This window comes from Balaenoptera acutorostrata, chromosome 19 (genome assembly GCF_949987535.1).
Source record: "Balaenoptera acutorostrata chromosome 19, mBalAcu1.1, whole genome shotgun sequence".
In the NCBI taxonomy this organism is placed as follows: Eukaryota; Metazoa; Chordata; class Mammalia; order Artiodactyla; family Balaenopteridae; genus Balaenoptera; species Balaenoptera acutorostrata.
The window spans coordinates 18291120-18308684 of NC_080082.1; the positions used below are offsets into that span (position 1 = coordinate 18291120).

General features: G+C 39.7%; 1 protein-coding gene across 1 annotated transcript in view; it reads right to left on the reverse strand.

The window, feature by feature from the left end:
• TANGO6 (transport and golgi organization 6 homolog) overlaps positions 1-17565 on the reverse strand; it is a 186650-nt gene that overhangs the window by 125242 nt on the left and 43843 nt on the right. The window contains exons 8-11 of the mRNA XM_007198182.3: positions 8387-8499; positions 6548-6724; positions 2626-2758; positions 697-888 (exon numbers count right to left, since the gene is read on the reverse strand). Coding sequence (XP_007198244.2) covers positions 697-888; positions 2626-2758; positions 6548-6724; positions 8387-8499 — 615 coding nt within the window. The remainder of the gene's footprint in view (positions 1-696; positions 889-2625; positions 2759-6547; positions 6725-8386; positions 8500-17565) is intronic.

Below are 17565 nucleotides of genomic sequence, written 5' to 3' on the forward strand. Positions count from 1 at the left end.
GGGACACTTAAAAGCATACTTTGTTTGTGCTTGTTATAACCTTTGAAGAACTTGGAAATAAAATTTCTGCTAATGACAGAAAAAAAAAATCTGAAAACTTCACAGGCAAAACAAAACAAAACAAAACAAACACTCAAAAAACACTTCACAGGCTGTTGTGGAGATAAGCTGTGAGTTAGAGGACCTATACAATTCAAGGTGATCTTATCATTAGTGATTTTTTTTTCAAATTTGAGTTTAATCATTCTCAACTTTTAATGCACATTAGAATCATCCACGGAGCTTAAAAAAATACATATGCCCAGGCTCTAATGCAGACATGCTGAATCAGAATCTCTAAAAGTGGGCTAGGCATCAATATTAGGAAAAAGATCCCAGACAATTTTATTTGCACCAAAAGTTGAAAACCACCGTGATATATAAATATTTTAAATAATTCTCAGTTTTATGCGCATGAGAATCACCTCAGGAGCTTGTTAAACATGCTGATTCCCAGGACCTATGAAAGTACTGATTCTCTTAGCCTGGTGTGGGCTAAGTAATTTACGTTTAACCTGAATTCCAGGTAACACTGATGCAGGTGTCATCAAACCACACTCTGAGTAACATTTCTTTGAACATTTGGGGGAAAGAATGAAAGAAACTGAAATAGACAAATACCACCAGGCTGGGAACCGGCACGTGGCCGTCACTGACCTGAGTGATGTTTGTGAATATCTGCTCAGACATTCTCTCACACAGAACAGCCGTGAGCTGGAGGACCAGCAACTTCCGCTCCGGACCTTCCACAAGAAGAGTCTGGTGCTGCTCTAATTCCAAGAGGCTTTCGCTGGAGAATGGCTTTGTTTTTAACTCTGCTTCATTTTCCACAGCCATGTGAGTCAACTCCTATCAGTGTGGGAGAAAAGAAAAAGAGAAGAAAAATCCTGTAGAACTAAGGATTTCAAAAACAGCTAGAAAACTCTGTTTGAAATGTGGATATAGAGAACCAGTCTGTTTTCATTACAGCATTAAGTACAATAGCCAAAAACTGGAAACAACTTAAATGTACAGCAATAAGCATAAATTGTGATGTATTTATTATATTGCAGCAGTTGAGATAAATGAACTAGATCTATATGGATATCAATATAGAGGGAGCTCAAAAACACAGTTGAATGGAAGATGTAAGTTGCAGAATAATACATATATCATGATACCAGGTATACGAAAATTTTAAACTTAATAAAAAACATACATACACACAAAGAACTAGTTTGACAGATTACTTACTTTATCACTATTTTTATGATCTCTACCACTAGCTTCCCTTGAACTGAGGTCATATAACATTTCCAAACCTTTTTTAGAGACTATTAGATGCTTTCAGCACCACACCTTTTTCCCTAAGATATTTAGAACTAAACTTCTACTAATAGATAATTCATTACTGTGGGTTTTGTAAGCTTTTCCTTAGCTTTCACACTGTAAATTTCCTTGGGAAAGGAAAACTTTAGGTTCCTTAAGAATTAATGCTTTACCATAGTAACTGACAGTTTAGAGCAGTGGTCCTCAACTGTTTCCGGGCAATTTTGCTCCCCAGGGGGCTCATAGCAATATCTAGGGACATTTTTGGTTGTCATAATTGGGAGGTGACACAGACATCTAGTGAGTAGAGGTCAGGGATGCTGCTAAACTTGCCACAATGTACAGGAAGCCCCCACCCCAAGAAAAAATTATCCAGGCCAACACGTCAATAGTACAAAGGCAGAAGAACCTTGGTTTAGAGCAAAGCCCTTTGACTTTTTGTTTTTTAAACAAATTTTAAAGAAATTATCCAATTAAGAGGGTATTTTCTTGGAATGTTATTTACAGTGAACGGCTGGGCAGGGGGATGAATGTGAACATGGGAGGTGAGAAACATCGAAAAAGTATCACCCACTTCAATTCTAGGAACGTTAGCCCTGGTTCCCTCCTTGCATTCTCCCACACCTACACCAACATTAACCTCCACAGACATTCTCTTAGAGTTGCCACTTAATTTAGGGAAAATACTAAAGAAGGCAGAGATGGACAGGGAATCAGAGATACCGGCTTATGGTCGCTAGCAGTACAAACAAGGAGTAACAGTATGGGGCATAAGTTACTGTCGGAGGTTAGGGCAAAAGGAAGCACAACCACCAGGCTAAGAAACAAACCCGGAAAAGGTTTCAAGTGGCTACAAGATGAAATGAGAGAGGCAGAACTGCTAAATCTCCTTTGCAAATACCTGACAAAACAATAGTCAGAAAGGATAAGGGATTACTCTATAGCTGTAAAACCTACTATTAACTTCAAAAGAGTTCTTACTGTCAACAAAGAGCAAAGATTAACCCTTTAATAGATCAACAGCTCTGCTCTGGTCATCTCTAAAATTTCAGTGCAGATTATCTTGGAAAGTAGTTCAATCATATGTGTACTGCTGAAGGTAAATTTCTTTTTGACCAAACCAAAGGCTACTAAAAAATAAATTACCCTTATGTCCTCTATTTCTCCTAAATTAAGACCTAATTTTAGGACCTAAAATTATGACTGCCTTGAAAATTCAAAGGGGCTCCTGGTACTACCCTAGAATAAAGCTGACCATGAACTATACATAGTTCTTACCTTCAAGCAGAAGATGAAGAAGTCTCCTGCCAAACCACATTCCTGGCAGTGGGACAGCAAGTCCCCAAGGTGCTCTACCTGGCACTGCTCTGAGGACACCTTCTGGTATAGGGCTTCATCTTCATCTTCATCACTGCAATGCAGGGTAAGATTTATCACCCAGAGAAACTATTTTTTTGGAAACCCCATAAATAATCTTCTAAAGTAACATGTTATTTCCATACAGTAAATCATTATAAAGAGCTCAAAAATTTGTTTAAATTATTTTCCTGTTTCTCCATGCTGAAAAGGTATTTATTCTCAGAAGCTAGGCTACCATGTCCTACATAGTCATTTGCTCAAATGGGGAAGATTCATTTTAAGATGGATGTTGAAGAATTACTATTATTTCAATAAGTTGCAAAAGCAAGGAGGAATTAAAGTATAGGTTTATGCAGATATTCTGGTTCCTGAAGAAAAGAAGAGAAAGAGAAGGCTGAAAAGCAAGGGCAGATCAGAGATCCTTGGATGCCATTCAAAGGAACTTGGACCTTTTTTCAATGAGCCACTAAGGGTTATGGGCAGTGGAAAAAGATATTATCTTCATAGGAAGAGATTCAGTCAATCTCAGTGAACCAATTGCTGAGTTATGAAAATGCATAAAGGCGCAGAAAACAGAGGAGGCCAAATTTCCAAGTAATAAAATGTGGCTAAGTTATCAAAAATGGTGCCATGATTTCTGCAAAATGTTTTAAGAAAATTCTCATGAGGTACTAAGGCTTCTAGCTTTCATTCATCGGATAAGTGAAAAAGCCAATATACAGTATTCTTATACTGTATCATGTAAATAAACAAGAAGGTACAGAAGATACACTAGAAAACAAAACACTAAAATAATGTAAACAGTGATTAAGATAGTGGTTGATTTTTGTTTTCCTCTTTATGCTTTTTTGTATTATACAAAGAACATGTATTACTTTTGTGATGAAAGAATAAAATTTCTGGGAATTCCCTGGCGGTGCAGTGGTTAAGAATCTGCCTGCCAATGTCGGGGACACAGGTTCAATCCCTGGTCCGGGAAGATCCCACATGCTGCGGAGCAACTAAGCCCGTGCGCCGCAACTACTGAGCCCATGTGCTGCAACTACTGAAGCCCGCACGCCTAGAGCCCGTGCTCCGCAACAAGAAAAGCCACCACAATAAGAAGCCCGTGCACTGCAACAAAGAGTAGCCCCCACTTGCCATGACTAGAGAAAGCCTGCGCGCAGCAACGAAGACCCAACACAACCAAAAATAAATAAAATAAAGTGGTTAATTAAAAAAAAAAAAAAAGAGGGCTTCCCTGCTGGCGCAGTGGTTGGGAATCCGCCTGCCATTGCAGGAGACATGGGTTCAATCCCTGGTCTGGGAAGATCCCACATGCCACGGAGCGGCTAGGCCCCTGCACCACAACTACTGAGCCTGCACTCTAGAGCCTGTGCTCGGCAACGGGAGAAGCCAATGCAACAAGAAGCCCGCGCGTCGCGATGAAGAGCGGCCCCGCCTCACTGCAACTAGAGAAAGCCCGTGCGCAGCAACAAACACCCAACACAGCCAAAAATAAATAAAAATAAAATAAATAAATTTATTTAAAAAAAAAGAATAAAATTTCTTTCAGATTAAATTGAGAAAAAAAAAGACAGATGCTGCTTCATTTCATTGAAAATACAATTATTGCAGTTAATTTGGCAAACCGTCTAACTGGGCAGTATGTCCCAATCTGCCAGTTCACTTAATAACATACCCTTTATACTCCTTTAGTAGAATGAATAACCTAGAAATTACGCTTAGAATTACTTCCTATATTATCCTAGAATCTTCCAGAGTCCTTCAGATCAATCATGTTATCTCCACCACATTTTATGTTAGAAGAAAAGCTGAAATAGCTTCTAAGCTTCTGTGAACCACCCCAACTGTCAAAATGAAGTACTGTATTCAAGTATTCTTTTTAAAAAAAGACATGACAACAACTACCTTAAGAAGCATTATTTTATTCATTCTTAAAATTTCAATGAAAGAGTCAATTCCAAATAGTTATATTTAGTTCCAGAAAGGTAAAAATTCTGGATCCAAAGATCATGAAATCTAAGCTGCTCTTTTAGAGTTTCTTTAATCAAACTTCTTATTGATAACTGGTGCTGCTGGGCAGAATGGTAGAGTGAAAGGTAAGTGGTGATAAAGACCAGGTGGTGATATGCACCCTGCCGTTGGGGCACTAGCACCATGAGCAGGATCTTTAGAACAAATCATAAAATCACACACACACACACACACACACACACACACACACATTTCTTTGGTATGGTGTCAACGTTTTGGAGACATGGAGCGTCTTCAATACCTAATGAAAGCTATGGACCTTATTTTCAGCAAAGAATCCATGTTTGCATATAAAAAAATTTCTTGTGTATAATTTCAAGGGGATTATAGATTCCGAGAAGTCCACACAGAGACCCCAGGTTAAGGATCCATTGCTTCTAGCAGTGTATGGAGATCCATTCAATCACTGCCTATCCACTTTTTTTCCTACCAAGAAGAGAAACTATAGTTTCAATAAGAACTGTTGATTTTGACATATTTGCACTAAAGACTTGTTAAGACAGCAATAAGTTTTAACTGCTGATAAGTCACATACTATAAAATCCTCTATCTAGTCCCTAAATTGGTCCCAGGATAAACTGTTCCAAAGGGTTTTTAAATAAACATGCCAAAAAATATTAAGCTCCTTCAGTTCGGGGGCATAGTTAGAACTGCAAAACCTACTAATGCTCAACAACTCTCAGTAAATTAGTAGCTTAAGTTTGTACTGATAATTCTGTTTGCAATCAATGTGTTTTTTCTATTTTCCTCAAGACTCTCATATTGAATAAGTGTTTTAAAACTTAACCAAATTAACCATGAACTTAAAGAGTTACTTAAATGTAAACACTTTAACAAATAGCAGCACTTTGAATGTGGTGTGACATCTGAGTAGCTGCCACCAGTTAAGTATTACATGGACTCTGATCAACCAGAACTTATGTTCGTAGGTAATGACATCTACACGTATCACCTAGAAAATGGAAATAATTTAAAATACACTTGTGAGATGCAGGAGAAATAAATTATCCATTCCACTAACACTTGTTAGCCGCCTTCTAAACAACCCCTAGGACGGGCTTCCCTGGTGGCGCAGTGGTTGAGAATCCGCCTGCCAGTGCAGGGGACGCGGGTTCGGGCCCTGGTCTGGGAGGATCCCACATGCCACGGAGTGGCTGGGCCCGTGAGCCACAACTACTGAGCCTGCGCGTCTGGAGCTTGTGCTCCGCAACAAGAGAGGCCGCGATAGTGAGAGGCCCGCGCACCGTGATGAAGAGTGGCCCCCGCTTGCCGCGACTGGAGAAAGCCCTCGCACAGAGGCGAAGACCCAACACAGCCATAAATATAAAAATAAATAAATAAAAAAAAAAAAATTTAAACAACCCCTAGGAGAAACAAACCCCCATCATAAAATTACCATAAAAGAGAGCTTTGAGACAATTTCCCTTAGGATTAAGTCTGACTCTGAACACACATACCATTCTGAGTGTCAGAGGGAGAACTGGATTGTTACGGTGTTGAGGGTGAACATGTGTCTGCCTTTTACTCTGATTCACTGGCAAAGACTTTGTGAAGTTAAGTGGGCTTGTTGTGATGCAGAGCTGTGAGGCTCCAGTAAATTGCACCTATTAGCTAGCATCTAGGAAAAACCTGGAGGATCATTTAAGGCTCACATTTCACTTACAGATATCAATAAATAGCAGCACCTCAGCTGCTTGAGTTTCTGGTTTCCTTTCTATCAGCGCCCCTTAGTGGACGAGTCACAGAATGGCCTTTCGAGTACAATTAAATCTGAAGAGAGATAGCAAAGGATGGGTGGACTCACCAAACGGCCTCTTTGATGGTAATCATAATGCCACCTTGAGTGGCAGCTCTAAAGTGGCACAGAGAATGGAGAGAGGGCACAGTTTTGTCCAACCCTGCAAATCCTTTCAGGCTAGTAATTGCCTTTTTCCTCTCCAGTTTCCCCAGCATCCATAATAAGATCTCTTGGCAAAGTGACCTGGCAGAAAAAAGCAGTTATAAATGAGCTTGTCATCTTACTCTACACATTTAACAAGCTAACATAAAAAAAGAAAGAATGACAGTCAGGTTCCATGCATTCTAAAGGCTGGCACAATCACCTAGTACTACTGAAGTGCGGGAGTGGAAACTGCTTCTTGTGAATTTCAGAATGCAAATATCCTGAAATTCAGTGAGTGACTGACTAATCTCTGGTTGTAGAAGCAGCCCTGATATGACACATGAGCCCCACATGATTTTTTTTTATTCCAAATGAACTCATTGCCTTTGAATCAGGCACTGTGAAAGAAAAGTTTACAGTGATCAAACCATCTAAGATCAGTGGGACCAATAACTGGAGACCAAGAAACAGCACACCAACAAATTCTTGCTGATTCCTTATCCCCTCTTATCCATGCCAATCAACTAGGACAGGAATGCAATAAATGTTTGCTTCTTCCTTCTCAGTCTCTGATGAGGATATGATAGTGCTGTGAGGACTCGGGCTTCAAAACTAAAACAAGAGTTATTATAGGAATGGTCTTTTGAAGCCAAATTCACATATTTATAGCCTTCATCTTCCACTGCACTTTCTTTTGTCACTTCCCTCGTGTCTGTGGGCTTCAGTGATCCACTGACCAAAAGTTAAGAGAGTTAAAGGCAATATGTAAGCTTCGAATAATATGCAAGACTGAGCACTTCGCTTTATCACTTAATGATGATAGTGACTATTTATTGAGCTTATTATTTGCCAGGGACAGTGCTAAACACGTCAATGCATAGTTAGTCTTCATAATAACGCTATGAAGAAGATACTATTACTGAATATGAGATTACATGTGGGGGATTTCCAAACACCAAAAATCAGAATTCTGTAGGATCTTTTTTTTAAAATTTTTATTGGAGTATATCTGATTTACAATGTTGTGTTAGTTTCAGGTGTACAGCAAACTGAATCAGTTATACATATACATATATCCACTATTTTTTAGATTCTTTTCCCATATAGGCCATTAGAGAGTATTGAGTAGAGGTCCTTGTGCTATACAATAGGTCCTTATTATCTATTTTATATATAGTAGTGTGTATATGTCAATCTCAAACTTCCAATTAAAGTCTTAGAAGGAGGAAGAAACAACATAAATCACTGTGAAAACAGAGCTGATACAAAATGAGTCCTACTTAAATTCCAATACAAAGATTATTTTCTGGATGACTAAGGAATCCCTTCATTCTCAACAACACTGTACAGCACTAACACCAAATCCAAGCCTAAATTACAGAGTGCCACATTCAGATCCAGATTTCCCCAACTTGATTTCTAACTACTCACAAGGTATTTATGATCCAACCTCTATTTCCTCCTCCCTAGACATGTAATTCCAGTATTTCTCACTGATCAAACAGTGGCATGTTCATACATGTAAACGGAGATTTCATTTCTGATGTCTAAGACAGAGGCTGAGGAAAGTCATTCTAAAAACTAGATCCAATCCCGTGCAATCTGCAAAGCTCTCTTTCTTTTCTAGAGGATTGTCAAATGTTTTCCTGACTTTGAAAGAAAAAAAAAATTATAAAGTGGCATAAGTCATATTCAAAATAAGAACAACATACAAGAAAGATTTCAGTATTTACAAACAATAAGGTTCTCTAGATTGTTTACCTTATGTGAGACACACTGTGCTTGGTAAAACAGTAGAGAGAAAAGAGCACTCCCAGGACAGGAAGCAGAGAATCCACCAAAACTGTTAAAGGTTCATTCCCGACCACGTACACCTAGGGAAAAGGAAATGGTGGTACACTGAGTGCAAGGCCGGAGGAATGGGAATCAAACACCATACACGAATTAGCAGGGCTTGGAGGCTTATCTTAAGCAACACTCTAGCCCTGAGGTGAACAATTGTAGCTCTAAACCTAAGGAAACCATCTGAGATTAGCAGACAGGCTGAATCAAAGGGAGACTGAAAAGGGAGCATTGCTCTTTCATGCATGCAGCCTGAAGAACTGCTGGGTGAACCAGGTAGGTGAACCCATTTTCTGACCCCTTCCTTTCCTACTTCTGACTACCTCAAGAGTCTCTTCATCTATTATTCATCAATACAATAATTATCTTACTTAGAAACTAACAAGCAATGACCACCAAAGAGAAAAGCTTAAGACTAGATTTGAAAGAAAACAAAGCAAAACACAGCTTGCTCTAGCTTTGTCATTCTTAAGATGTAACTGTCACATGGGCATGTCCTATTCTCTCCAGTTCAATAAATGTGCACCTAGATCTGCACTGGCTTTACAGGGTTAAGTGTGTGAGGATTCTGATGTTTATTAACAATAACTATGTTAACTGTTTTATTTGTACCTTTTAAAAAGGATTCAACAAACTCTTCTGAATCTACTGGAATCAAAGTACTGTTCTAGGCACTGTAGTGAATATAAAAGTGAACAAGAATTGTTCTCTCTCATTGCTTGTGATTTAACGGGAAGAATAAAACAAATAAACCAATAATAATAAGATTAATGTTAATATTATTATTATTTAAGGTGGATAATTTAAAGTATCTTATGAAGTGCCAAAATGCTATTCAAAACTCCAATCAAACACAATAGGATTTTATTTCATTTTTTTTTAGCTCTACAAGCTTACTGTTATTTATTTATTTGTTTATTTATTTTATGGCTGCTTTGGGTCTTCGTTGCTGCGCGTGGGTTTTCTCTAGTTGCAGCGAGCGGGGGCTACTCTTCATTGTGGTACGTGGTCTTCTCATTGCGGTGGCTTCTCTTGTTACGGAGCACGGGCTCTAGGCGTGCAGGCTTCAGTAGTTGCAACATGAGAGCTCAGCAGTTGTGGCTCGTGGGCTCTAGGACGCAGGCTAAGTAGTTGTGGCACATGGGATTAGTTGCTCCACGGCATGTGCGATCTTCCTGGACCAGGGATTGAACCCATGTCCCCTGCATTGGCAGGTGGATTCTTAACCACTGGACCACCAGGGAAGTCCCCACAATAGGATTTATAGGATTTTAAAATGCAATTCTGTTCTAATAAATTAACTAAAACTTGATGGTGTAGACAATAATAATAATAAAAGAAGAAAGAGGATCTGACAATGATTACACACTTAATATGTGTTCCAGAAACTATGCTGGGATTTTTATCTCCCAGGTACTATGTTAGATTTTTTAAAGAGTCTGCACATTGAAATTATAACTATCTCATGAAGTCTGTATTAGCAGACCTATTTTAAAGGATGAGGAAAGGGAAACTTCAAGAGGCCCTAATTTACAGAAAGAGCATTGAGGTAGAAATCAATGATGTTTATGGGAAACTAAAGGTCATGGAGGCACAAGCTGGAAAAATCTCTGTGCTTTTCTAGAGAACCCTGTCCCTTTAAATCAAACCTAATTTTTCACACTCCTTAAGCCTCCCAATTCCTCTGTGGAGCCTGATAACGAAGGAGCCAGCTTCCTGTGCATGATCTAACCTCCATAAGCCCAGCTAAATGAGGTGCATTGTATGGCAGCGTTCAGAAATATGTGGGGCTAATTATGATATCACCAATTACAGGAGGTAAAAAAGAGATTCCCCCAGATAACGTAAGGGCCTACCGTTTGCCTCTGGATTGTGTGTTCCAGAGGTAATCCCTAAGGAGCCATCCTTCCTTACCAGCATCTTTAGTACAAAAAAAAAAAAAAAAAATGAAGCTAAATCTTTATTATTTACTGGGCTAAAGCACTTCAAACTTTAACATGAATTCAAATCAAGCACATTTCTCCAAGGTGTATGCTGTTGTTGTTGATAAACTCCTCCAATTTTTAAATTCTCTTCTTGTACTTTTTTGTATTTTCTTACAAGGAATAGAAAAAAACTGCACAGCTATTTATACATACACATATGTGATTCATTTTTATGGAAAGGTTCAGCGTATGTCTACTGAGTGCCAACTGTGTGCCAGACACGTTTGTGGTTCTGTGGATACAGTGGGAAACAAACTATCTGCTTCAAAGGAGCATACATTCTAGTGAGGGGACAGAAAATAAACAAATATATAATATCAGACAGTGACAAGTGCTAGAAGAAAAACAAGTTTAAAGGGATAGAGAGTGATGAGGGGAAGAGCGTGTGGAAAGAGGGAGAAATTAAGAATAACTTATCAATTGACCAATAATCCATTAAGTTCACAGATAAGAATAGAGAAATTTTTTTTTCAAAGTGGAAATTAATAAAGTCTCCTTTGGCTCAAACTGATCAATGAGTTTTCTCTATGAGAGCTCGAAGAACTTGAACGGCCTCTGCTTGACACATACAGGATTGTCACCTCCCTTCCAACACTGATAGTTAAAATTCCTCCTTGGAGTGAGCCCTACTAATCTACTTTTCTTTAAACGTCCTTAATGGAAGTGTATCTATTTTCCAAAAATTTTGGACTGGCCATGTATAAACAATCATCAAAATCCAGTTCTATTATCCACCTTATGGATTGCTCTGCATCCTAATGACAAGATTGCACTTTATAGATGAAAGACAGGCAGTGGTACTTATTAAACTGACCCAGCTCAAGTTCTACCTCTTCCATAGGCCTGCTGTATCATTTCACTGTTGAACTGTTCATTCATTCTCTAATTCAAATATTCATTAAGCATCTAACCACCATTAATGACTTTTCTCCTATAAATTCCAAAAGCATTTGAGAGCTTGTAACACATAATCAGTTCTTGAATATATAGTTCTCTGACCTCTTTAACTAGCCTGGCAGGCAAAAGTCAAGTTCCCTACTTCAGCACCTGTAAGAGTAGGTGATTAACTTGTGTTACCTGAGTTTTTGGTAAATAAGCAGTTTAAACGCAGTTGTATACAATTTAAAGGAACACCACTGGGGGACTTCCCTGTGGCACAGTGGTTAAGAATCCACCTGCCAATGCAGGGGACACAGGTTTGAGCCCTGGTCCGGGAAATTCACACATGCCGTGGAGCAACTAAGCCCATGCACCACACCTACTGAGCCTGAGCTCTGGAGCCCGCGAGCCACAACTGCTGAGCCCGCGTGCCACAACTACTGAAGCCTGCACGCCTGGAGCCCGTGCTCCACAGCAAGAGAAGCCACCACAATGAGAAGACCACGCACCACAACCAAGAGTAGGCCCCGCTCGCCACAACTAGAGAAAGCCCGTGCGCAGCAACAAAGACCCAACACAGCCAAAAATAAATTAATTTAAAAAAAATAATAAAGGAACCCCACTGTTATTGCTTTTATAAAGCAAACAATAACTACCATTTATTGCATGTCCACTTAAGAATGAACCAGGTATTCAGCTAAACATTTAATATACAATCAATTCTCGCAGGAGTCCTGCAAGTTAAGCATTTTATTCTCATTCTAAAACTGTGGAAAACTGAGGATCAGAAAAGCTGTGTTAGTTGAGCAAAGGTAAACTGTCAGTAAATGACAGGGCCAGGATGAACCCAGACCTGTCTGATGTAAAATCCATGCACAATCCATAGAGAAAGAAATGGAGTAGCAGTTGCCAGGGCTGAAGGGAGGGAGAAATGAGGACTGAATGCCTAATGGGTATGGGATTTCCATTTGGAGTGACGAAAAAGTTCTGGAACTAGACAACAGTGATGATGGCTGTGCAACACTGTAAATGCCACTGAATTATACACTTTAACATGGTTAAAATGTTAATTTTATGTCTATTTTACCACAATGTAAAAAAGAGCAAAGCATGTACCCCATGGCCTCCCAATACTAACCTCCTCCTGTACACAATGATATTTTTATTTCTTCAATCCCTAACTTTATCCCTGCTGTGGCCCCTCAGATTCAGTGGATCCCAGCTTGTCAGACTATTAATGACCCTATTCCTGCGACCTCTGTAAAGTAGGGCTGAAGTTCCCAGTGGCACCATGGACAGCACTCCTGTGCGGCCTCCTCTTCCTCCTACTGAGACTCTTATATAGCTCCTTTCTACCAAGTCTTCCGGTAGCTCTCCAGGGTCACAGTGTAGCCAGTCCTTTCCAACGACAGTCCCCTCCTTCTAATCTCTTGCCTCACACTAAACTCACATGCAGGTTAACAGTTTGGTCTGCACCTGACATTTAACATTACCCGCTGCTTGTACTCCCAAAGTGGAATCTGGTCACTTTTCCCTTAATGTGGATTGCCTCACATCATTGACTTGTATCTGGAGTTTAGTGACCCATAAAGGGACATGGGAGGCTGGAATGATTCAGTCAATGCTGCACTGTGATCTCTTGGTGCCAGCACTGACAATGACTAAATGCCCCAGGAAAAAAGAATCTTCCAATGAAGTTACACCACATACGGAAAAAACTGTTGGGGCTAGTTCCTCCCAGTCTCCTGCACTCTAGGCTGGTGACAGTACCGAGTGAAGAAGCAGTGAAGGCACAATAGGTAAGTTGTTCCTGCCCCACTGAGGGGAGGGCCTGCCTGCCCCGCCTCTGGGCCCTAACACCCAAGTGTTGCGGAATTTCTTTGGACTGTGCTTATGTGCAGTCTCTTTCTAGGAGGGGGTCTTCCCTGCTCACTAGGAGGCAAAGTGGGGTAGAGATTCAAGTTCTGAAACACAACCTAATACTTGATATATTATTTCTACCTGTTGTAAAGATGTTCCATATCATTTGGAAGTTTCCTTTTTTAGCAGTATAACTATCGGGCATGTTTCACATAGGGTTGTTTGTAAATAATTCCACTGAGCAGTTGAGAGGCTTAACATGAATCAATTGACTTCTCTGAGTCTTAGTTTTCTTATCTGGAAAATAAAGAGGTTGGATTAATCAAGCTTTAAAACTCTTTCCTATCTACTCTAGCATTCTCTGACTTGACTGCAAGTTTGCTCATGGTCTTCTATCCTTTTCTGGTACCTCAGCCATTAAGAGGTAAGACTAGTTGAAAAAAATGAAGCATCCCTCCCCACCCCAAAATTTTTGAAACACTGAATCTTCAACTTGACCAAGATGTAACAAATTTCTAACCCATCCTCAGGAGCTTTCTGTTCCATCAGTTCTGAAGTTAATACTCGAGAGATGAAATCCTGTTTAGCTGAAAGGTTTTCTGGTAACTCAAGGTTACTTGAGGTATCTGTGCAACTAGGGATCACCAAACAAAATACCAAGAGATAGGAAAGCTGAAGCAGAGAAGGGACAGACAGACTCTCAAGGTACCTTTTTAATTCTTTGGTGTGAAAAAGCCTCTCTGAGAGTAAGTGAAATGGTGCTTTGAAGAAAAGTGGAATTCTTATAACTACCTGTGGCTTTTCCAGTATAAATGTGTAGGACAGGACTGAGGGGCAAAATAAGAGGCCAGTATGGATCTAGGAAAACCAAAACGGCTCAGAAAAGATTAGACAAGGAGACACATGGGTACCAGTGACCCCACTGGGAACCTGGGGATTTCCTCATTCCTTTCTGGGGATGTCCACGTTCATTTATGAATGCATCTTGGCTTTCTATTACAGATCCAGCCCTGAGAAGAGGCCTCTGTGGTTAAGCCTCACTATCCTTCATCTAAACTTAGAGGACTGGTGTTCTAACAAGTAAGAGAGGCATGTTTCTTGGTACTCTTAACTATGAGTCATGCTCTATTGTAACTCTTTGTTTGCTTTACTGGGAATCAGGTAGCAGCTGATTCTTAATCATTTCTGTATTTGTAAACCAAGCAGAGTGGCAATCAGTAGGTACTTGGTAAATTTTTTGGTGACTGATTAACTGAATCAAAGAATGAATGAACAAAGCAGATTGACTGCTGTTTACTTTCTCAAAAGTTCTATTTTTGTGGGGAAGTTACAATGCCCTCTCTATTTTCATTTTTTCTTAAAAAAAAAAAAAAGCTGCAGCTAGAAGTTATCAATCAATGCAAATTATCTGAACAGAATCACAGAACTTCGGCCACGGAAGAGAGAGCAGATTGAACAATAGAAGATTTGATTTTATTATATTGGCTTGTTCAGCATCTGTCTTCAATGTCTGGAGGACTGAGTTTCTCTGGAAAGATTGACTGTAAATTTGAATTTAAGAAGAAAGGAAAAACTCGGAGGAATCAAAATGGTCAAAAGTATTAAGAACAGGACTTCCTGGTGGCCCAGTGGGTAAGACTCTGCGCCCCCAATGCAAGGGGCCCAGGTTCGAGCCCTGGTCAGGGAACTAGATCCCACATGCATGCCACAACTAAGAGTTCACATGCTGCAACTGAAGATCCCGCGTGCCACAACAAAGATCCCGTGCCCCAACTAAGACCTGGTGCGGCCAAAATAAATAAACAAATAAATATATATTTCTTATAAAGTATTAAGAATAAATATGTGTTTCTGTTTCAAAGCAAACAAAACCGAAAGCAGCCCTCACGTGCTCATTTCATAGACTCCCATTATACTGTTAAACACATCCCTTAGAGACCACTGCAAAGTCACCGAAAGAGCACTGGGAAGTCAGGAATCAGGAAACGTGGGTGTGAACTATGTTTCTGCCACCTATGTGGTTGCCCAAATCCACATATTAAATGAGTGAACAGGGATAAGACATTTAAACCTCTCTAGGTCCCAGTTTCCTCATGGATAATATAATGTAGGCGTTAAAGCTTTTAGCATAAGGACCAATTAAGATAATTCATGTTAAAATATTTTGTAAAATATATAGCCATATGCAAATGTTAAGTTTATTCCTAAATATTCTTGTTGATGCTACTGTGAATGGAACAGTTTTCTTAATTTATGGCCTTATCTTCTGCAGGGATGTACGTGTATGGAAATAGAAACATGATGAGCCTATTCAGAATCAAGCTGACTAAATCCTAACATTGAAATTCAGTACAGGCTGGAACTTGATTTTACCCCAGTTAAAGATTAAACTAGTCAAATGCTGCCTTCTAAAATATCACAGGGATCCTTTTGACAGTAGTGTTCTAGAACTTCTAATGCACTTACTGAGTTTAATTAAGACTTACGAGAAGCAAAAGAACCAGGCAAGTTTTACTTAATATAGTATTTTGTACTGTGCATGCTTTCAGAGCATAATGCATAAAACAGTCTTTAAAAAAAAAAAGAGTTTCCCTGAACCAAAAAGGAACTGACAGTTTTTTGAGCACCTATTAAATAATGCAATGACCCGGGCTTCTCTGGTGGTGCAGTGGTTAAGAATCTGCCTGCCAATGCAAGGGACATGGGTTCGAGCCCTGGCCCGGGAAGATCCCACATGCCGTGGAGCAACTAAGCCCGCGTGCCACAACTACTGAAGCCTGCACGCCTAGAGCCTGTGCTCCACAACAAGAGAAGCCACAACGAGGAGCCCGCGCACTGCAACTAGAGAAGGCCCGCGTGCAGCAACGAAGACCCAACGCAGCCTAAATAAATAAATAAATAAATTTATTAAGAAAATAAAGAAAGAAAGAATGCAATGAGTCTAACAAAAGCTACCTTACTCAACCACCCGGCAACTCAAGTGACACATTTAAGTCACCTAAAGTCACATGGATAGTCAACCCTGGAGCCAATCTAGGTCCATCTAACTCAAAAGGCCAAGTGCTTTTCACTACACTATACCACAGAATCTGAACTGCAGCATTTAGAAAATCTAATGCTTAAATCTCACACATCCTTGAAGGATACTTCTTTTAGTCCTTTGCATGTTATTCAAAGTCACAGCTCAACAGGAGACGGAAACATCCAGAAAGAATGATTGCCTTTAGGGAGGGTCCACAGGTGAGAGGGAGACTAACTTTTCACTGTAGAGCCTTTGGCACTTATTAAATTCGTACCATGTGCAAATATTATCTTTTCTAAACAAAGACAGTGAGAGAAAGAGAGAGAGAAGGGAATGTTGGTCCCAGGACCAGCTCTGCCACTCACTAGTGTGATTTGGGACAAGTCACTTCACAATCTTTTGGATTTTGTTTCCTTTACTGTAAAATGAGGGATTAATTTGTCAAAACCCAAAGAATATACCACATCAAAGGTGAACCTTAATGTAAACTATGGACTTACAGTGATATTGACATGTCAACATAGGTTCACAAACCGTGACAAATACACCGTCCAGTGTGGGATGCTGATAGTGGGAGAGGCTGTGCACATGTGGGGGCAGAGAATACACAGGAACTCTCTGTACGTTCCACTCAATTTTTCTGTGAACCTAAAACTGCTCTAAAAAATAAAGTCTATTAAAAAAAATGAAGGATTATACTAAATTATTTCTAAAGTTCCTTCCAGCTCTAAGATTGTATTATTCTAATTTACTCTACACAAATAATTAAAAATTCGGAAGGAGGAGTCAACTGGTCAATCTGACAGAGAAACTTTAATTAGAAATTCATTAAGATTAGATGGGGGGAAAAAAAAGACTTGAATAATTAAAGTCAAGATTTCCTAAACCTGGAAACAGAGAGCGAAAATGGAAATGAGAATGTAGAAAATAAACTAATTAGGTACCTTCTAGCCTTTCCTATCCTAAAATTTCTTCTGCCTTTAGGGAGTCTTGGGCCAGTACTGTGAGGAATACTAAAAGGCAACATCTCTCCACACCCAGTATCGAATTCTGGCCAGTTCTCTTAAGAGCAAGAAAATATCCAAATCAGAAAGAACTGGAATTCTTTTATCCTGCCCTACCCAGAACCAATCTCTATGCAATATGGGCCACTCTTCACCTCTGTAGGCAAAGAAAAAAACACGACTCCCTCTCATACCAGGGAGGACAAAAGAATATAAACATTCTAGAGATTAGGCCCAAGACACTCAGAGGCAGAGGAGACAGAATGGGAAGCCACTGGACTAAAAGCTATTTGAGCAGCATATGCCCTTTTTGGCTTAGATAATTTTACTAGAAATAAGGTACACACA